The sequence below is a fragment of the Cryptomeria japonica genome, chromosome 3, assembly GCF_030272615.1.
Source record: "Cryptomeria japonica chromosome 3, Sugi_1.0, whole genome shotgun sequence".
Lineage (NCBI taxonomy): Eukaryota > Viridiplantae > Streptophyta > Pinopsida > Cupressales > Cupressaceae > Cryptomeria > Cryptomeria japonica.
This window is the reverse complement of record NC_081407.1, coordinates 120,727,720-120,750,751: the sequence shown is the minus strand read 5'-3', so window position 1 is coordinate 120,750,751 and position 23,032 is coordinate 120,727,720. Positions and strand designations below refer to the sequence as shown.

The following is a 23,032-nucleotide window of genomic DNA, read 5'->3' as shown; positions in this document are numbered from 1 at the left end:
TTTCAAGCATCATTTTTTATAAAATTAATAAGAAAACAAATAAATCTCAATCAAAGTAAGTTCAAAGTTGTGACACACTTATACCAACTTATCAATAAGAAAAAACCAAACTTAAAAAAAATAAAAAAATTAACACATGCAAGACATATAATAGCATGCACAACCTACGCTAAGACATGCATGAACCCAATTTACTGCTGTTACTTTTAAACACCTTTTAATAACTTTGTTAAGCATTGATACATAAATGCCAAACTGGATTACATCATTAATCATACTATTGCCACCCTTAGATTTCAACTAAGAAAAATACAATTTATTTTTTCTATTGAGTGTATGAGTTAAACAAAAATACTACATCATTGATCATAGTATTGTCACCCTTAAATTTCAACTAAGAAAAATACAATCCACTTTTTCATCTGAGTGCATGAGTTTTTAAAAAATGCTCCTCTTTGCAACCAATTGAAAAATACAATCCACTTATTAAAAAAACTTAACTTTAATATGAATTCCCAACTCTTTCAATTTGAATATTAAAAATTGAAATTAGTATTATATGGTAAAAATGGCCAATTGACAAGGTTGCCATTGGCCTGTGTGTGATGACCAATTTTTTGAAAACTAATCATACAACATTAACATTTCATAATGTCAAATATTTATTCACATCTCTTCATTATTTTTAATTTAAATCATGTGGAGAATGACCTGAGCTCCATATTGGGGTTTAAGCATGATCAAATGTACTGGTGCGTGGATGTAATTAGGTGAAATCACAAAGGAAAACCGTTGCAGAATCATGGCCAATACCACTTTGGCCTCTAATAGCGCAAAGTTTTGACCAATGCAAATCTTAGGGCCTGATGAAAATGGCATGAATGCAATCGGATGCTTGGCAGCTTTTGAAATTCCTTCTCTGAACCGCTCTGGGTTGAATTCGTCCACGTTGTCTCCCCATAAAGATGGGTCATGGTGCATTGCGAGGATTGGAATGTGAAGTTCAGTTCCTGCAGGAATTGAGATCTTGCCAAGCTTTACTGGCTTATCTGTTTGTCGGAGCAGTGCTATCACTGGTGGATAAAGTCTCAAGGATTCATTGAGAATCATCCCCATCTGCAATAGTAAGGGTACACCATATATTAGTCTTCAAATCAAAGTTTATCTTAATAGTTTTTGAGGAATGCAGAAGATTTGTGGGAAACACAGACTAACCCTAAATCCTCCTCTGCTATTTATCCCAGCATTTCAAATAGGGTAAATAGAATATTATGGAAACTAAACATGTCATAGACCATCAGGGAAACAAATGAAATCTGAGTAGGGTTAATGGTATTTATTCTTACAATCTTTAGGCCATTCACAGTGTCTGCATTTGGAAAATCGTTTTTCCCACACATTTCTAAGACCTCCTTACGTGCGAGTTCTTGCCAGTCCTGGTGCATTCCCAACAAGATCATGGTCCACGTCAAGAGGATTGTTGTAGTTTCATGTCCAGCTGTATAGAAAGTTATGCATTCAGCAATTATTTCATCTATTGTCATGTGCACTTTTCCTCCTTGTTCCTTGTTGGCATTCATCATCAGTCCAAGTAAATCAGCACCGTAGTCTGTTGACTTTCCTATCCGAACAGCCCTCTCTCTGCTTTCAATCACCTGTCTTGCACATCTATTGATCTCTTTCGTCAACCACCATTGTTGCATGTTCTTTTGTGTAGGAAGAGACCTGTTACAATAAATTGTTCCTACAATATATCAATCCTCACTGAATTTATATAAGAGAGTTGGAATTAGATAAATATTCTCCATGGAAATTCAAATTTTAAAAGTTAGAGATATCAACAGTTTTACACCTTTTTCTATGGTTCACCTTTTTCTATGGTTCACCTAGGTTCCTTTTGCTTTCATGCCTGTTACTTTTTATGAATTTTCAACCCATGTTCAACCTCTAAAGGAAGCATTTATTGTGTGTGTATGTTGATATAAACTTCTCCTAAAATTTGCCATTGATGTAATCAATTCCTAATACTTTAGAGCTTGGCGTCGTACTAGCCATTTGCATATGTGTGATGAAGAATAATATTATTTTCTAAGAAATAGACTCAGTTTGGTTATACATGTCATTATTGAGATTGTTGGCTACATGGACTTGGGAAACATTAACTACATATTAAGTATGTCTATCATATGGTTGATATTATAATGAAATTAAAAGAGAAATTGGAAAAGAACATATTCCCACAGTACAAACCTTACATGTAGACTAATATATATTAATAGCTAAGATAAACACACAAACAAGGAAATGCAATCTACTTGCTTTAGAAAAACCAAAGTCAAAGGAAAGGTTTCACCTGGCTGCTAACAATTTTCAACTTGAGCAAGTGATTCCTGGGTTATCTTGGTGTTACATTTGTTTCATAAATCCTTTGTAAGTTTTTGCAGAATTTGGCTGCAATTTCAACTTGAGAAGAACTTGCTGAAAAGAGGAAATCAGCCTCTTATTCATAGTTTATTGACATTACCATGATGCACCAACAAGATATATTCTTGCAGTTCTATTACATGCAACATTAACAATATTATTACTCTACTTAAAACAATTTTCATGCCTTTCGTACATGGAATATAATTGAACTAAACTTCTTCACAATTAGAGTAAGCCAAAGATAATTGGCATGCACTAGTAGAAAATTAAGCACACAAATATGAAGCTAACTTTATAGCAAAAGAATTTTTAGAATCTCTCTCTAAAACTAACAATTCTTCATAACATAACTCGTCAATAAAGCTATAGATTTTAAACATAACTCGTCATAATCAGGCATATACAACAGACAGTAAAATACAGTAAGGATGAAAAAATGTACAACGGTAAAATAGGTGGAGGATGTAAATGAAAAGATTAGTTTAACAAAATATTTCATGAAACTTAGTCTCTTGAAATCAATGGATGTTTTTCCCTGAGTTGCTGCCTACCCACATGTTGCTAACATTTAATAAAAGAGGGGATAAACTGAGGTTAAAAGCGTAAGATATTGTAAAATTGCATGTTTTTGTGTAGCATTATATAAGTTAGTTCATTTTTTACTAAGGTGTAAATAGGGCATGATGACTAAAATACTCCGGATATATCTCTAGTCTGTCAATAGTCAGTTTAGAATTCTCTTAGGAATAGAGCCTTAATCTTTATTATGGAATGGAAATGCAATATGTATTGCTGACAATCAAGAATTAGCTGAATAATAAAATTAGGAACAGCTCCTGAAATCCCGCTAGAACATGGAAACAAACTCAACATAATATTCCCATAAAATAGTATGCCATCAGTTATAAGGGTTGGTTTCCCTTACATCCTTTCCTGTAATGTTGAAATTAAAGTAAATTTAATAATCATGATCTCGGATAGCCTTCCTTCAAGCTATTCGGGGATTATTCCTAGGAAAGTCCTTTAATTGACTTCTAGAAAATTGGGCTTATGAGGAGTTAAGGATTTATTTGTAACCCACTTGGAGGATTAATTTATGAATTCAGAGGGTAGATACTTCCTTTAAGAGTGATAAGTTGGGCTTGGATATTGAATGGCACTTCGATAGGAAGGCAGCTATTAAAATTCAGATGGGTGTAGGATTGTCTGAGATGTTCAAATACTTCATCCTAAGAATAACAGCCACAACTTATTTTTAATCATCCCTGGTCTAATTAGCCTAAGCATTTACTAGGTGTCTCTTATTTTGTTACATCCCTCATGGAAGTTTTAGGATGTAGTCATGAGCCCTAGATGGAGAAAAATCTGAAACTTCATTAAGGTACTTGTTGTGATGTTTTCACACATTGCCCCATTGCAAATGGGGACTCCCCTTTTTTTTTTGCTTTTTAGGGTAGTGTTTTGAGTCACCAATCTTTGCAAGCCTAGAGTTAGGGGTTTTTAAAGAGTTTTTCTAAAGTCCTCAGGTCAATTGGACCAATCATGATCAAATGGGTATTTTGACATCACAAAACTGCTAAGGCAAGCCAAAGGATGAAAAACGCAAGTGCTTAAGGTCAATTCTAACAACTTCCTATTTTTGTGGAATTCTGCTTTTTGCTTTTTCATTTTTGGCACTTTGGGACCAATCAGGGAAGCAGTTTTTTCACCAGCTTTTTTCTTTTTTCAGCTTTTTGGAAAATTGACCTAGGATTAGGTCATTCAGGACTTAGCAATGAGGTTCTTGTTTTCAAAATGAATAGTTTGTATCTTCAAGGTAAAAAAAATCAAGAAAATTTTCCAAGCAAGGTGTTGATCCAGAAGTTCCAAAATGCACATGCTAGGAATCCATGGTGAGGAGCAAGAAAATTTACTAAGTGTTCAAGCAAAAACGAAGAAAATGTCTCGAGACATGACAAAGTCTGCTGATCACTTGGAGAAAATGTCTTGAAACATGGCAGCCTTGAAGAAAATGTCTCAAGACAAGGCAAAATCTGCCTTCCACATTAAAAAAACGTCTTGAGCCAAGGCAAACTTTGCACATCAAGGAAAGAAAATGTCTTGAAACATGCTGAAATCCACCATCTCAAGGTGAGAAAATGTCTCAAGACATTGTAAAGTCCACCCATCTCTTGTGAAAAATGTCTTGAGACAAGGCAAAATCTGCCTTCCACATGAAGAAAATGTCTTGAGCCAAGGCAAACCCTGCCCATCAAGGAAAGAAAATGCCTTGAGACAAGGCAAAATTTGCCTTCCACATGAAGAAAACGTCCTGAGCCAAGGAAAACTCTGCCCATCAAGGAAAGAAAATGTCTTGAGACTAGGCAAAATTTGCCTTCCACATGAAGAAAACGTCCTGAGCCAAGGAAAACTCTGCCCATCAAGGAAAGAAAATGTCTTGAGACAAGGCAAAATCTGCCTTCCATATGGAGAAAACGTTTTGAGCCATGGCAAACTCCGCCCATAAAAGAAAGAAAATGTCTTGAGACAAGGCAAAATCTGCCTTCCACATGAAGAAAACATCTTGAGCCAAGGCAAACTCCGCCCATCAAGGAAAGAAAATGTCTTGAGACAAGGCAAAATCCACCTTCCACATGAAGAAAACGTCCCGAGCCAAGGCAAAGTCCACCCATATCTTGTGAAAAATGTCTTGAACCAAGGAAAAGTCTACCCAAGCCTTATGTAAAATGTCTTGGCAACACATGAACTTCCTCAACCACATGTAAAGTGTGCCCAAGGAATGAGTAAAAGAAAGTGGTTAAGTGCTGGCATTTTTGAAGGGAAAAGTCAGAATTTTGGCTAAGTATAAAGAGATGAGAAAAATTCTGAAGTCAAGATAAAGTTCGCCTTGGAAAATATGAAAGTTCCATTTCCTACTACCAGGTCCACCCTATCAAGTGGCATTTTTTTCTTATCCTTGTTGGCGGCAATATTGTACACGGAAATAAAACTAGTTAATTATGTGTAATTGTCTTGGTTAGTTGGAAACCGAGGGGTGGCAGTTGTGGTGCGACGGTTGGCGCTCGCACCCCCTCGGTATCTTTATATACTTCGGAATGTAACTTGTGAGAGACGATTATGAAGGGAATAACATATCTTATACTTTTTCTGATATCTATGGCATTACTGTTCTGCATTACGTGCTGTATGTTTTAAGTTATTCACCCGAGAGGGCAAACATTTGGCGCTGTTGCCTAGACGTACTCGGGAACGGAAGACGCGGATGGCGCACGGACACGATGGGTCTACCCGTTGGTGAGGTAAACCCAGAGGCTGACGACGCGCGAACAAAACTTTACACAGGAGAAGACACCGCAACGAGAGAATTTTCAATTCTGCTCCAGGTAGCCATCCAGACCTACGTCTGACGAGAGGCGACGGAGGCAGAAATCCCACCAAGTGCCGTGTGGACAACGCTGGAGGTTAGCCCGACAATAAATCAGTTGATGAACCATCTCCCCCGGTTGCTTGCACAGGCATCGCTGGCACAACAAGCTCGCTTGGAGGAGATTGCCCAAGAAGAGCGACGCCAACAAATTCTTCAACAGCACGAAGAAAGCAGCTGACGAGAAGAGGAACGAGATGGCGCCAGGCCAGGAGGGAATTGAACCTTGAACTCTCTATATTCAAATAAAAGTGTCATTGACACGAGTTGTATCTCACGAAATGAATTTAATAAAGACGTGTTTTGGTTTATGCATTGTGAATTATGGAAATGTACGGCAATTAATGCCCAACCTATTGAATAAAGATAGAAATAAAAAAGCAGAAACGGACGAGTGGGAGGCCGCGCAAAGGGCCTTGATTCTGGAACAGCAAGTGGAACGTAGACAAAGGTTGAGGCAACTTGCCGAAGGACGACCTGTCGAAGGGTGGCCTGAAGGGAACCAAGGAGGTGTCACGGAGGGTGCAGAAGCCGAGGGAAATTTCTATGCGTCGCTAGAACACTGTAGGGTGCGGAGCCACGAAGAGTTTCTGGAGGAAACAAGGTTACGGCGGAATCTAGTCGAGGAGACTTGGGCTCAGTTTAGAAACTTATCCCTTACACCACGGAGTGAGGATCACCAAGGAGAGCCAGGAGTGGGCGTGGGTGAGAACGAAGGGGAGGACAACCGTTCGGTTGTAGGTGCGACACACGACACGCGAAACACCGTACCCCCAGTCACCCACGCAGGACACACCACAGGCGTCGGAGGGAGCGGCGCAGGGGCTCAGACACAGCTACAGCCACCTCAGGGGAGACGACCCCCATCAATGGCGAGCAAACAAAAACTATCGAAGTTCAACGGCGACGGGAAGGAAGATCCTATCCGCCATTGTCGAACGTGTGAAACCATATGGTCAGCAAATGGTGTTACCGATCAAGATGAATGGGTAACACAATTCCCAGCAACCTTGAGGGGAGTGGCCATAGACTGGTACTCAGATATGGATAAGGCCAAAGTCGGCACATGGCCCGATCTAAAGAAGGAGTTTGGTATAGAGTTCCGCCTCTTGAGAGATGACAACGAAATAGTCGCCGAAATCTACGGAACAAAGCAGAACAAGAACGAGATTGTCCGAGCCTATAGTCGGCGGCTGAAGGAACTGTTGGGAAAAATGGAGAGTCAACCAGCGGACGGGTTGAAAAAGAGGTGGTTTGTGGAGGGACTGAAACATTCCCTCCGAAAGAAGATGAAGATTGTTCCATCGACATCGTACGAAGACGCATACAATAGAGCGATGGATCTCGAGAGCGAGACCAAGACATCGAAGAAAAAAAAGGAGGATAGCTTGTCCGAGGAGGATGACTCTTCACAGGGAAGCAGCAGCGATGGTGAGGCTGACAAACGGGTGCAAGCGCTCCAGAAAGACATGGAGCAAATGAGGAAAGAATTCAAAACAATGAGAAGCACTGGTCGAACTGAAGGGGACATATGGTGCATTGAGTGCAAAGAGGAGGGGCATACAAAGGGTACTTGCCCGAAGAAGGCATTCTGCGAGATTTGCCAATTGATGGGACACTCCACCAAGGAGTGCCCATACAACATGAAAACCCGAAGTACGCAAATGAATCAGGTGTTGTTCACGGAGCAGGCCACAACATCCGCACCAGTAGGTATGGGCCAACAAACTAACACAACGACGTCATCTGGAGGATACCGAGATAACAGACGCGGCGGAAGAAATAACAACAATAACAATAACAGAAACCGGATCCAGTATGATGCCAAGGGCCGGCCAATGATACAATGTAGGGCTTGCAATCAGTGGGGACACTTCGCCCGCAATTGCACAAAGGAAGCCACTCCTCAGCACCTCTGCCGATGGTGCGGGCCAGGTGACCATGAGGACGCAAATTGCCCGAAGCCTGGTGTAAACCTTCTAAACATAGAACCCTTGAAGGCGGAGGTATTGGCAATCACCAGGGCGCAGGCCAAAAAGGGTGCATACCCAAACCCCCACACGGAGACCGAGAGAGTGCGGGAAGCAAGAGACGAGATCACAAAGGAAATGGCCGCACAAGGGCAGAACAACCACCAGATTGCAAGTCCGCTACGGACGAGGGGAGGAGGAAATCTTACGGCAAATATTGCAGATGGAGGTACCCGTGAGAATTCAAGACCTCCTGGAGACCATGCCATAGCTAAAAACGACTATCTTAAACTCTGTACCTTCACAGGTGAAAATGAGGGAGGTCGTGAGCCCCACAGCTAACTCTGCGTTACGGGAGGTCCTAAGCCCCATGGTCGACCCCATGTTGTTGGTAGTCAACAGCGGATGCCAACCAGCGGTGGTAGAAATGGGCATACTGGGGACTACCTCGACAGACACTATTGTGGACGGAGGGTCGGGAGTAAATGTGCTCCCAGAAGCGACATGGAAAAAATTGGGAAAGCCTACGTTGTGGCCACCCACGTTCAACCTGCTAGGGGTAGATCAGCATGGGATTAAACCCCTTGGTACCCTCATGGGCCAGCAAGTGATGATTGGCACGTAGCCATTCATGCTGGATTTTGTAGTAATTCCCCTGAAGCAGAAAGGGTATGACGCCATCCTTGGGCATGGGTGGCTCATTGCAGCAAAAGCGAACCATAACTGGAAGCGTAATACTCTGTCCTTGGAAAACGTGGGGAGGAAGTACGTGATCGATCTCCGTACACAGATGGTGAGTGAGGAGTTAGCATCCTCCTTCGACTCGGAATTGGAGGGAGACCAGTTGGGGGAGGACGGAGATGGATGCCGCATGGATCCTAGTGACGAAGGGGTGTTAGAATTGGAGGCATGCTCAGGGGACGACGGGGACTCCTTGAATGGTCTCTTCCATTGGCAAATGGGAGATTGAGATATTTACACCCTCGTGCAATGTATTGAGCATTGAGGAAGAACCAGATGTATTTCCCCTAGAATATGGCGAGTACAAGAAAGGGGAGGCCTCGGTGAACGAGACACCGACACACCACTTCCCGAAGGGGGAGCCCATTAAATACCAGGAAGCCAATTTAAAGGAGACAAACCTCGAGGGGATGAGTGACCCCAAGGTCATCCTTGTTGGAGATGACTGGAATCCAGTGCTGAAGGCTGCAGCCTTCAAAATTTTCCTTGAATACAAGGATGTCTTTGCATGGACATACAAGGACCTGAAGGGCGTGCCCCTAGAGCTATGTGTACACCGAATAACATTGGTACCGGGAGCCCAGTCGGTAAGGAAGCGGCCTTACTGTATGAACAAGAATTATGCTGCACGGGTGAACGACGAAATTGAGCGGATGTTGGAAGCAGGCATAATCTTCAAAGTTTAGACAAGCGAATGGGTGTCTCCCATTGTGTTTTCCCTCAAGAAAGAGGCCAATCAGATCCGGATCTGTGTAGACTTCCGATGTCTGAACGCCGTCACTATTAAAGACCCGTTTCCCATACCCTTCACAGACAGCATCTTGGAGGAAGTAGCTGGACATGAAATCTATTCCTTCATGGATGGGTTCTCTGGGTACAACCAGATATCCATCGCGGAGGAAGATAAGTTGAAAACAACTTTCGTGGTGGAAAACGGTGTGTATGCATACAACCGGATGCCCTTCGGTCTATGCAATGCATCGACCACCTTTCAGCGCATCATCTTGCACATCTTCGACAAGATGTCGGTGGGGAACTTCAAAGCCTTCCTGGACAATTGGTCTATTTATAGCGGACAGGACATCCACCTAAAGACCCTCGGGGAGTGCCTAGAGAGATGTCGGAGGGAAGGTTGGCCCTCAATCCGAAGAAATGTAGATTCATGGTACCACAGGGGAGATTGCTTGGACACATCGTGTGTAAAGGATTGAAAACGGACCCGGACAAGATTCGGGTAATAGTAGAAATGGAACCTCCTACAGACGTCACGGGGATAAAGTCCTTCCTTGGTCATGTGGGGTACTACAGGAGGCTCATCAAGAATTTCGCTGCGGTGTCCCACCCGTTGGATAGGTTGACACGGAAAGGGGAACCATACATCTGGACAGAGCCACAGGGCAAGGCCTTTGAAGAGTTGAAGACAAGGTTGATGGGAGCACCCATACTGGCATACCCGAATTGGGATAAGGAATTCCACGTTCACGTGGATGCTTCAAACTACACCATCGGGGCTACACTAGCCCAGGTAGGAGGACACGGGTTGGACCTGTAATGACCCTTACTATAAAGGCCACTAATAAACCCCAAATCTGAATTGAGACAATTTGTCAAACACTTGGCATGCACTGAATTGTTTTGTTTGTGATGTAGTATTTCAATATGATAGTTGTTTTGAGCATCAAGTACAATTGAGATAACAATACCAATATTGAAATGTAACACAATAAACAATAATGAAACTCTAAATATTCATGCAAGGACTTCAATGCTAATATATCATGAATTTCCCAAATTCTGATTGCATTGTTCAGTAGACTAATTTTCTAAAAATGTATGACTGTTACAAACTCTTACACATGAGCACTGAATTTATGACAAGAGAATGTATAAACTATCACACATGAACAATGACCTTGCAATGCACCTTCTCTACTATATCAATCCAACTACAAGATAGCAATGTCTGATTACAATCGACTGTTTTCTGAATACATATATGACTGTTACAACTGTGCACTTCTATCATAAAAATTGACAACAAAAACCATGCAATGGAACCTGGAAATCGCTCCTTGAACTCCGATTATGAAATGCTGATGAAAGGAGGACTGGACTGTCCCAAGAATGCCCTGCTGTCACCTACTGTACTGTCCCTGCTGCAGGCCGTACCTGGGTCGTACTGTGCGGCTGCAGTACCAAATTTTGAGCTAGGATGAATTCAAAACCCTTATTCACCAAATACAAGCCCTCAAATCAACCTTCAATTGAAATCCAACATGAAATGGCTGAGTACCATCTCCAATAACGCAACCCTTCAGAAGATATTTTACTTCCTCAGTTATGCTAATCTAAGGGAGTTATCGTTCCCAAAGATCAATGATATTTGCAGACCTTCAAGCTCCACAAATGCTCAAGTAGATGCACTAGAGAAAATAGACTTCGATGCCAAATGAGAGACCCATGGGGTCTATTTATACACATAATAGAATCTTCTAGAAGCCTCTTAGTCTTTCTAGAAGTATCCATAATAGAATCTTCTAGAAGCCTCTTAGTCTTTCTAGAAGTATCCATGACTTTCTAGAAGTATCCATAATAGAATTTTCTAGAAGCCTCATTGCACTTTTTAGATAAAAAGTTACTTCAGAAAATAAAAAGTGCACCTCAATAACATTTTGGCCCCAAATAAAAAGTAATAATAAATATAATGTCTCCAAGAGCATAATGAGCCATCCAATCACCAAATAAACGCCAAAATGACTCTCTCATCACAACAATCTGCCTACGAGAGTCTGGAATAGGCAAATTCACGTAAAGTGTCATGTCATACTAAAGAGGGGACATGACAGGACCACCCCGTTTATTTTGCCAGCAGGTTGCTCTCAAAGGCTGAAAAGAACTACAGTACCACAGAACGCGAAGCCCTCGGCAGGTCTATGCCGTACAAAAATTCCATCATTACCTACTGGCTACACCATTCACATTTTACGTAGACCATCAGGCACTCATGTACTTGGTAAACAAGCCTATTATCCAGGGGAGGATAAGCCATTGGCTATTGCTACTACAGGAGTTCACATTTTCAATTGTGGTAAGACCAGGGCAAAGTCATGTCATAGTCGATCAACTGTCCCGGATTAAGTCGGGGGAACCTCCAGAGGGATTAAATGATGATTTTCTGGACGCGCACATGTTCCAAATAGCCGTACTTCCTTCGTGGTACAAGAAGATTGGAGAATACTTGTCGACATCCCAATTTTCAGAGGGTATGCCTCTAGGGGAACGGAGAAAGCTCGTATTAAGGAGGAGGACTTTTTCGCTCATCAATGGTCTACTCTACAAAATGGGGCCGGACTAGGTATTAAAGTGTTGTGTCATGGAGGAAGAAGTCTCGAGCATATTAAGGGAGGCACACGAAGGACCCGCAGGTGGACATATGGGCCCAGACACTACAGCCCGCAAAGTGCTTCTGGCAGGACTCTAGTGGCCAACCATACATCACAACGCTAGGGAGTGGGTCATGGGGTGCGACACTTGCCAACGGGCGGGCAAACCTTTGAAGCGGGACTTCATGCCCCTCAACTTGTCGCACGCACAGGAACTCTTCGAACGATGGGGACTCGACTTTGTAGGGCCTCTCAAGGCTAGCCGCACATGACAGTGCCGATACATTGTGGTTGCGACGGAATACTTGACTAAGTGGGTGGAGGCGAGGGCTCTCCCAGATAACTCTGCAGTAAGCACGACTAAATTTATCTATGAACAAATCATTACGCGATATGGCATACCTATCCAGTTGACCAGTGACCGAGGGGGCCACTTCGTGAACCATGTCATATGGTTGTTGACCTCAGAGTTCAAGATTTTTCACTCATTATCGAGCCCATACTACCCACGTGCCAATGGCCAGGCCGAGGCCACAAACAAAATATTGGTATCGGTAATTTACAAGTCCTGCGGAGTAGAAAAGGAAGATTGGGAGGAGAAGTTACCCTCTGTACTATGGGCCTACAGAATGACCTACAAGGTGACCACGGGTTAGACTTCGTTCCAACTCATGTACGGGCAGGAAGCGGTGGTGCCAGCAGAATTCATGGTGCCAAGCCTTCGCATTGCGATAGAAAACAGACTCGGGGATATGTAGAGCCTGAGAGAGACTGTATGCCTTACGCAAGTTGGACGAAAAAAGAATGATGGCACAATGGGCCATAGAGGCAGCCCAACAAAGACGGAAGGTCTGGCACGACAAGCATCTTTGGCAAATAAAGTTTACTCCTGGGCAGTTACTGCTGAAATTAAATGGGAGGAACGAAATCAAACCAGGAAAATTTAAAGTGCGATGGCTAGGGCCCTTCAAGGTATGCGAGGTCAATACCAATTGGGCGATTAAGTTGTGGATGCTGGACGGGAAGGAGGTGCCAGACGCCGTCAATGGATCGAAATTAAAATAGTACCATGAACGGGCGACCGATCCCAGACCCTCTAGAAGAAATAATTAAAAAAAAAAAAAAAAAAATCCGTATGGTCGCACGACAGTCGACAGTACGGTCAAAATCCGTACGGTCGTATGATAGTCGACCGTACGGTAAAAAAAAGCAAAAAAGGGGGCCATGGTGGACCACCGGCGGTGGGACCATTGTGCGGTGGTAACACCAATGGTGGGACCACTGTACGGTGGACACCACCGTCGTGCGTGGTATAAAGCCCACACAAGGCCGCACAAAAACAAAGAAGCAGCCCTGCAGAAGCCCGCATAGTCGCACAATCCACCGAAAGAGGAACTTTTTTTTTTAGCACAAGAAATTGGAAAGCAGAGTCAGCCACGTAAGGAGGAAAATATCACGGAGGAAGGGGATTGCACGGGCATACCCGCACGCCAAAAAGGGAACGCTGGTAGTTGGAAGTGGCAAGGGTTTAGAGTTATAAAAGCAGAATTAAAGGATTAATCCGGGACTAATGGACACAAACAAGAACAAGGCAGATTGGCAAAAACGGTTGCAGCCGTTAGAAGACAAGTTGCAGGGAGGGCAAAAAGAAGAGAGTGCAGACACAGGCAAACGGGTTTTGCCATTTGGGGTGCGTATTGCAGGCAGCCTCGAAATGAGCAACAGTCAAAAAAGCAAGAAGCATCATCCAAAACCCTTGGCGACAAGGGATAGGGATGAAATAACAGCAGATAATATTATGTTCGAAGGTCTGAACGGAACTGGTGGGCGAAGACACCTCACGATGATCTGATAAAGAAAAGCCTTCGCTAGGCACAGGTACACTGGGCCGTCCAGATGCCAGTTTTTTCTATAAAGGACTTTGAAGTGGTTTTGCGTGCCATGATTGGTAGCTATGATAGACATCGCCACTAGTCGGTATTTGATTATCAACACTAGAGGATAACAGTGTCATTCACGGTAGGCGAGTTCACCAGGGTGTTTGGCATACCGAGGGTGAAAGGGGAAAAAATAGACACTTCACAAAAAATATCTTCAGAAAATCGTGCCACATTGCTGCAGTTGATGTTGCGCGATAACCTCACTCAGGGCGAAAAAGATAGCTTCAAGAGTGCCGGCAAGAGTTGGGGGGTAAAGAAACAATTTTTCGCCAAGGGAGTATGGCGATGCCTGTTATTCGTGGTGAAGAGTCGCCTCACAGGTGCCAGCCACACATCGGACATAGCCATCGCACAGATAGCGTTGATGAATGGGCTGCATAATGGAGTGGTGTATGATTGAGCATCGCTATTGGCGGATAGGATGGACGAGTTCATGATGTTGCAATACAAGAAGTTTTACATGCCGCACCATGCCATTCGGTTGTTCCTGGATGCAGTCTGCACACAGATCACCCCGGGCTCACAGCCATTGGAGCCGCAAGGAAGGGTTGCACCAGACCAGCCGCCCATATTCTATTGGTCTCACTTGGACGTCTTGGCACATGGCGTCGAGGCACGTCTGGGCACAAAAAGAAAGAAGGCCGCCATGTCCGACACGGAGTCTGACACAGATGACTTCGATGCAGAGGATGTCGATAGCGACAGGGAGGAATCTACGGACTCCTAGGTGAGCGGAGGGAGCTTCCGATTGGCAAGAAGAAGAGGCGACCAGTGGCCTGAAGAGGAAGTAGTGGAATCGGCGAGTACAGAAGGGTCTGTTTTAGGACCACAGGTGCAGGTCCATTTTACACCAGCCTGTTTACCGGAGACTTGTCAGTTGGCGATACCGCGGTCATTCGGGACAATGAGCGTAGTCACCACAGTGCTAGTTCCCAGTTTTGGGCAGCCTCGGGTGATGATAGCGATGACACCACCGCGGGTGGAGGACGATGTGCCAGAGGCTTCCATGGTGCACGATGTGCCGAATGTGACAGGACAGGCTGTGCCAGGGTTGCCAAGCTACATGCAGGAGGCAGTGGCGGAAGTGGGCGCTCTTCATGATGACCTTAGCGCGTGGTTGAGCCGCTACTAGCTTACACTTGTGGCACCAACGGGAGAGGCCGCTCTCTCTCCAGGCAAGACCATGCATTCCTTGGATATCATTGATCTGGAGGAAGGGAGTTCCCTGAGCAGTAGGGCGCTTTAGAGGGTTGCGTCACCCCCTACAGTTGTAGTCACCAACCCATACAGGGAGGAGGAGGTGCCTGTGGGAGTACAACAGGGTACAGGAGAGTTGGAGCAGTTCATTGGCGAGATGACTCTGAGAGCACAGGGACTTGTGTCATTTGCCACACTCCAGGTGGATGCTGCCATGGTTGAGTGGATCGAGGGATTGTTGACCTTTGCCCGCACTGGATGCAGAGAGGAGTTTGAGAGGTGTTTTGAGTGTGTCGGGTAGCCTGAGACGGAGAGCCTAGTGATGCTGGAGGCTTGGCGCCTCACCGAGGGGGTTGGTGAGACCCGGATGCAATCGTTGGTGAGAGAGGTGGAGCAGGCCTTCCGCGAAGGTTATTTGGAGCTTCGGAGGACACAACAGGCGGCAACCACAACCGAGGCTTTGCGGGTAGCAGCAGTGACAGCTCGAGAGGAGCTGACTACCAGGTTTCGAGAGCTAGAGGCTACCATGGCACAAACCCAGACAACAATGGACACTTCAGTAGCAGAGAAGTCTGCCTTGCTGCTACAGTTGGAAGAGGAAAGGGCATCCAGGGAGCTGTTGGAGACTTGATTGGTCAGTGCACTGGAGAGTGTGGACAAGAAGGATAAGGAGGTGTTGGAGGCAGCCTATATGGTAAAGACCGCTATGGAGCGGCAGATGGTCGCGGAATGGGATCTAAAGAGGAGGACGAAGCAAGTGTATGAGCTCCTTGGGCGCTTGGCGTCCACCGCTACACCACCACCGACGCCTTCTTCGTCAGGGACGCCCTCTGCACCCCCTTAGTTCTTTTCTGATTTTGGGTTCTGTATTCTCCATTTTGTTGTCAGTCGCCTGGAGACAACTTTTCTTTTGGGGGGGATGATGTTGGCGGCAATATTGTACATGGAAATAAAACTAGTTAATTATGTGTAATTGTCTTGGTTAGTTGGAAACGGAGGGGTGGCAGTTGCGGTGCGACGGTTGGCACTCACACCCCCTCGGTATCTTTATATACTTCGGAATGTAACTTGTGAGAGACGATTATGAAGGGAATAACATATCTTATACTTTGTCTGATATCTATGGCGTTACTGTTCTGCATTACGTGTTGTATGTTTTAAGTTATTCACCTAAGAGGGCAAACAATCCTAGTGTGAAGTCCGCCCAAAGCATGGTAAAAATTCCTTATCAACACATGAAGTCTGCCTTGGGATATTAGAAAGTTCCTTATCCACACATGAAGTCTGCCCTAGGTGGATAAATGAGAAGTTTGGCTAAGGGTGAAAGCAAATGTGGAAAGCAAAGAGAAATTTGCCAAGTTGAGAAGGAAAAATTTGGAAAACAAAGGTTGAAATCAAAAGGGAATTCGCCTAGGTAAAGAAAGGAAAGTGAAAATGGTAAAGCAAAATCCAAGGCAAAGGATAAAATTTGTCCAACTATTGAAAGGAAAATGGAAATTCGCCTAAGGAAAAGAGTTTGAGAAGCATGTGGAAATTCACCTAAGGAAAAAAGTTTGAGAATTTTGACAAAGTAAATCAAAACGATTCGCATAAGTCTTGGAAGGGAAAGAATTTGAGAAAATTTGGCTAAGACATCTTCCAAGATCATTTCAAAGCCAATTTCCACGCTTGAGGTCAAAGTTGGAGTGATTTAATAAAGATTTTCTAAACTTACAAAACAGCTTTCACTTCAAATCATCTTGCATTTTTTTATGCTTTTTAGGGGCAGATGCTTCAATTTCTAAAATTTTCATAAATTAAAATTAACCTTTGAAAATTTATTCAAGCTTTGCACTCCAGGATGGGAACAAACATCCAACCCCCCCGTTTTTTTTAATTTAGAAAGTTTTCATGATTTCCAAGAGATAGATGTCAGCTCGGGAAGGGATTTCAAGGAAAGTTTAAATGAAGTTTGTCAACAAGGGAGCACAACCAGAATCTAAAATCACTTCGAAGTGGAAGAGAGTTGGTGACACCAACCTTGATCATGTTAACTTCAAAGACAAATCAAAGAAAGATTGAAGAGAGAAGTAGAAAAGAAAGAAGAAGTAAAGAAAGAGAATGAGCATATGAGAAGTTATCTCCAACACTTGATCAATCCTATTGCTCAAGGAAATGCAGCGGTTCCTCGACCTTTGGCTTTTCCACAGGAAACAGTTGAAGACTTTGAAGAAATGAAGGTGATAGTAAAGAAACTAAGGAATGGATGGCAGACATCAATAATGAAGTTGCCACGTTCGTGGAAGAATTGATATTGGCATATGGGCAAACTTCTTCATTACAATCTAGAATTCAGGACATGGCAGAAATGTGGGAGGATCTTCAGAATATTCAGGATAAAGTAATCCCATGCTTGAAGGTGTTGAAAAGAATTCCCAAACAAGAATTAATAGATGGACAAGTAATTGCAGCTGGAGATATCTATGACTTCAACACATGGTATTGGGCATTGATAGCAAGAAATAAAGTTTTAGAAAAAGTAAAGATTGATGGTGTCGAAATTGAAGAGCTGATTAAAGAAATTCAAAATAAGATTTTCCTTGTGGCCGTTGATGTGCTTGGAAAGGAAGCAATTCGAGAAAATGAAATGAACATGGAAAATCTGAAGGTCAAAGCTCAAGAGAATTTCTTCACTTTCATAGGACTGATCCTTAAGCAAAATTTGACTAAGGCATCCACCTTCTTTTCCATCAAGGATGCCTTTCAAAAATAGGAACTAGATTGGGAGAATGCTTTTGCCACCTATGTTGATGACTTGGACATGATCGAATTCAAGATAAACATGCTGCCACATGTCACAATGGAAGAGGTTAATCCTCGTGTCCAGGTTTGTGTCCAAGTTCATCGAATATGCTGCCACAGAAAAGGGATAAGAATGCATTCTTAGAAGAAAGCTTCTTGCGACACGTCTTTCTTTTATTTGCTCTTGTTGGATAACTATTATAAACTCTATTTAGGATTTTTGTGTTTTGATCTCGGCTGTTGATCTTTGTTTGATCTAGGTCTTTCATTCATTTTCAAAACCTCTATATAAACCCCTCTTCTCTCATTTGTATGAGAGAGATTGGTGAAATTGTTGCTTAAGACTATTATGATAATAAAGTTCATTTGCATTACTTTGAATCTCCATGTTATCTCATAGTTGCATGGTTTCATATTTTCTTCAACTTAGAATAGAATTTGTTTTATAAAGTTGTTAAATGAATTCAAGATTTGATCGTATTGGTTGGTGAAATCATTGCTCATACTTTTGATGAACAGATGATTTTTGTTCATTGTGCAAAGTTAGTCTGAGCATATTTTGTGGATATTTAACTTCTACCTTTGATAAGCATTGTTCAAACTTCATTTTGATGGTACTATTCATGGTATGAAAATTTTAAGCACAACCCTTGAAGATTGCACCCATTTTGTTTAGTTGTTTAAGTTGGCAAACCAAAGTGTGGTTTAGTTTCACCCAATCACTACCATCTCTTTAATTCCTAGGAATGGTATAGAATTCCCGAATCCTTTTCCTTTTTACCTTGTTTGAAATCCAAAATCGAAAATCCTAAAAAAAAAAGTTTTCACAACTAAAAGTTTTCATTGTGAATGAAATTCCCAAGTCCCCTTGGATTACTAGCATACACCACCAAACAAGCTATATCCAACTTTAAAGTCACTAGTTTGCAGTAAAAACATTGGAATCACCATATGATCTTCTTTGCAATCTTAGCATACACGGTGATTTTATTCAAGAGAGGATAGAGTGTCTTTTGGGCATCTTTATTCGGTGTTCGGTGTGTCATAAAACACGCACCAACAGTACTTAGCTAGTAGATGACTACAAGTCTAAACCAAATGTAATACAAGAGTGGTTTATTCGACCATCACCAGTATAGTGTAGGTGATGGATGCCAGAAGCTATTCATTGTATCTTTATTATGATTTAGGATCGGTTTATGTAGGTAATAGATGCCGATAGATAATAGTTGTATTAAGGGTTTACTATTTAGCCAGTTATCACCAGTACCACAAAGGTGACGGATGCTAGGGTCTACCAATGGTATGAAGGGTTTGGTTGGCTTTCACTACTGCCATATAGTTGGTAAATGATAGGAGCTACTTGAAACCAGGATGGACCAACTCTTCACCAGTGGCATAGAGGTAATAGATGTTTGGATCCATTGGCTCAACTGATTCAATGGTTTTGTGGGAATCTTATTTGTAGCCAATGGTATCTTGCGGTATGCTTACCATTCTCCCTTTTTAATGGTGGAGGCAATCAATATGAGAGGCTTGCTACCCATTACACCTGCTAGTGATTTAGGAATGAGGATGGAGCCATGGTGTAGTATGGGATACACTGCAGTCCCCTTTCTAGCTGCCAGTTTGCACACATGACTATATGCCTGAGTGTGAGGGTGGCCACACAATTTCAAGGAGACTGAATTTCTTCCCCCCCTCCCCCTTGTCTCAGACCTTGGCATTGTAATCTCTCATGGATAGACTAGCTAAGTCTGCTTGGTTGGAGTGGACGGGGTTCCTTATCCACATGGTTGGGATTGCTTGTTCCCTTGCATCAGGAACTAGAACCCAGGCAGCCCCATTGCAGATTTGTGCTAGCTCAAGTTTGTATACCATCAGGCACTCTCCTTATTTATGATCATTACATAACAGATTGTACTTACTCATTGTACTATGTATTTTGCTAACTCAAAGAAAGGCTAATCATTCTATCCATTGGATGCATAGATAACTGAATTGGGGCTGGTATATTTCTGATTCATGAGATGCTCTTTAAGCACCCTATTGTACGAATTGCTACTAGAGTTCATTCTAATATAACAATTGATGACTTTGTCAATAATAGGAACTTTGTGTGTGTCACTAACACCACTGCAGGTTCTTCTTTACGGCTGTTGCTATGATTTGAAAAGATCCTTATGCAAACAGAAATGAAAAAAAAAATCTGTAATAACTAGGGTTGTTATCGCAATATCTACTGGATGTTTATTACTTGGAGCTCTCATTACTGGATGTGGAAGTTGTTTAATTGAAGTTCTAGCCTAGAGGAGCTAACACTAATTGTTTGTAAGTGCATCGTAGCTTCTAGACAGCTTGTGACAGTTCATAAATTGATAGATATTGAAATGAATCAAAATGAGAATGAGGTTTGTGTTTCCTTGTGCGAGTTTAAACTTTACATTGACAAAAATCTTCTAATTTGTTCCAGAAATCTTCAATCTCATATGTGGTTCTTCTATCCGATTGCTATCAATTCCATATGTGCTTTGGTTTACAATATAAGAGTGAATTCATAAAAAGAAGAAACTACCTGAAACCATTTCTATAAACAGAGTAACACTTCTTAGAGCCATACATTTAAGATAGCAAAAGTGAACTTTTATGAGAAACTATGTATGATGGAAAAATGCAAAGGAAGATTCTCACATGTTTTAGCATCCCAATAAAACATTTCTAGGCAAGTTTTAATAACAAATTACTTGTATGGCTAAAATTAGTTACCTGGAACCCGGAATATTAAAACTGCGAGATTTTTCAAATATGAGGAGCAGTCGCTGGGACAGTAAATGGAACATGTATTTCCCCTCTGCATAACTGCTTCCAAATGCCGTGTGTGAAATAATATCTGATGTAAGACAAGAAAACTCTTTCAAGACATTAATTTCATTGGCACCTGAAGATACCAATTTCCTCCATTCTTCAATCATATTGGTCCCACACTCTACAATTTGAGGAATCATGCCCTGACATAGAAGATGTATCATGAAAATAATGGGTCATTAATAAATACAAAACTGCCTCATCTGTGTAAGAGTCAAAGAAGCATAAATGTGGAACGCTGGTGTAATTGAAGATAATATTACATAGATTCTATGGCGTAAGGGAAAATAAACCTTAAAGCATGTTGTAATGTTGTGAAAATACCAAATACCCTGCCAGAAGTGACTCTACTGTGCACAAGATTTACAATGAAGTATCTATTCAAGCTCTCAGAATTGTGGAATTTGAGAGATTTTACCTTCAAGACATCCATATGAAAAGAAGGATTAATGATTTTTTTATGCTGCACCCACTTTTCACCCTCTAACTCTACAAGTCCCCGATGTTTCAATGGAGGAAGCCCATTAGGGCTATTTGAAACTCTTTTGTGATTCCCAAACTTGTTGGATAGTATCTCTCTTACAAGCGGAGGATCAGGAACATAAAGCCTGGGCTTATTCCCAAACCAATAAACATACACCTGCCCTGCATCACACATAAATACATGTACTTCATTAATTGAGTGACATAGATCCTCCTCTTCTTACTACTACTCAGCATTGTGCAATATCCATGTTATAGGATTACATCACCGTATGATGAGTGGTGACCATGACAAAATCCATAGATATAAACATCATTGAGAAATACTGCTTAACTAACTCTTTTGAGCTCATTTGAAAGTTTTCAGATGGAGAGAGTAGACATGTACCATAGGTTTTACTCCATTGATGAAAAGCTGGAAGAACTCGAGAAACTATGTTGTGTCCTAACAGTGACTTTGTATTAGAGCTCTCCTGTCTGGCCATTTTAACAATATCAGGAGCATTACCATAGATAAACTTGTAAGAAGGGCCTTGAATCCCTTGAGCTTCAAAGAACTTTTTGAAATGCAGTGGTTTCAACCATATGGCCTTTGCAACTTCCAGTAGAAGAATTGCTAAACCAGCTGAAACCACAGTTACAGCCCAGAAAAGAAATCCCATATTCTAAACCAACAGATAATTTTTTAGTCCTAAGAAAAACAATATAATTTTTTAGTCCTAAGAAAAACAAATTGAAACCAGCACTGACTTGTTAGCTCAGATTGAATTACTTGTGTTTGAAGGCACTATGTTTGTGTACATTTTATAGATGTAGAATTAGATATTTAAACGTTTGCTATACCAATGTGGAGATCGTTCTCAAGAGTAATTGAAATTCTGTATTTTCCATTAATATATCTGACTTTGAAAAGGGACAAAATTATTGTAGCAGACGTAATCAATGACCATTTATGGAACAGACGTGATCTTGTGGGTTTTGTATTGACTGAGAATAACGGGAAAATTTATGCAGTAAAAATGTAGATATTTCTCACCCTCCATATACACCAACTATATTATAAAAAAACTAATTTTGAAGGCAGATTTCAAAATCTGAAATTTTTCCTTAAAATCAGCATATTATTTTATTTGCTGTTTTTTGCCAACTGCATTAATTTATAATTAATAGTTAATAAAATAATTGAGAATGTAATAATATTTTTTCAATGTTGATTTAGTTGAAAAATTTAGGAGAACCTTGGCCACCATATTTGATTTAAATATAACATGTGTTTCTTTATATTGCAGCATTGAATATTATTTATCAACTAAATTACTAAGCAAATAATTCAAAAAGATATCGGATTGCACATTTACATTATTTATCAACTAAATTACTAAGCAAATAATTCAAAAAGAATTGAATTAACTAAATAAATAAATATATGAGATGTCCATGGTAATACCAATTCACAAAATAAAAGATTATATTTTCAAAATATTTATTTGAAAATTTACTGAATTTAATGACTAAAAAATTATTAAAATTCCAACAGTTAAATCTTTAAATCTTCATATAGTGAGGAATACAAATTGTCATCGGATTTTTCCTATAGGTCTAAAATGTACTATGAGTTTTAAAGAGAATAAATAGTATTTTAATTACAATTAGGATATATAAATAAGATAATTTGTAATAAAAAATAATAATAAAAGTATTTAGTTGATATAAATGATTAATAAATATTTGTATGTTGAAATCATCATAATTGAGAATTACATTTTCTTATCTACATATGTATAATGATGAAATTTAAATTAGATTTTTTTTAATAAAAAA

General features: G+C 41.3%; 1 protein-coding gene across 1 annotated transcript; it reads right to left on the bottom strand.

The window, feature by feature from the left end:
• Nucleotides 1-508: 508 nt before the first annotated feature.
• Nucleotides 509-22,013, bottom strand: LOC131038734 (cytochrome P450 CYP72A616). The gene is made up of 5 exons (XM_057971271.2): nt 21,600-22,013; nt 21,147-21,373; nt 20,630-20,871; nt 1,347-1,725; nt 509-1,116 (listed from the first exon to the last, which is right to left on the bottom strand). The coding sequence occupies exons 1-5, from the start codon at nt 21,871-21,873 to the stop codon at nt 691-693; spliced, it is 1,548 nt and encodes a 515-aa protein (XP_057827254.1). The 5' UTR covers nt 21,874-22,013; the 3' UTR covers nt 509-690.
• Nucleotides 22,014-23,032: the final 1,019 nt, after the last annotated feature.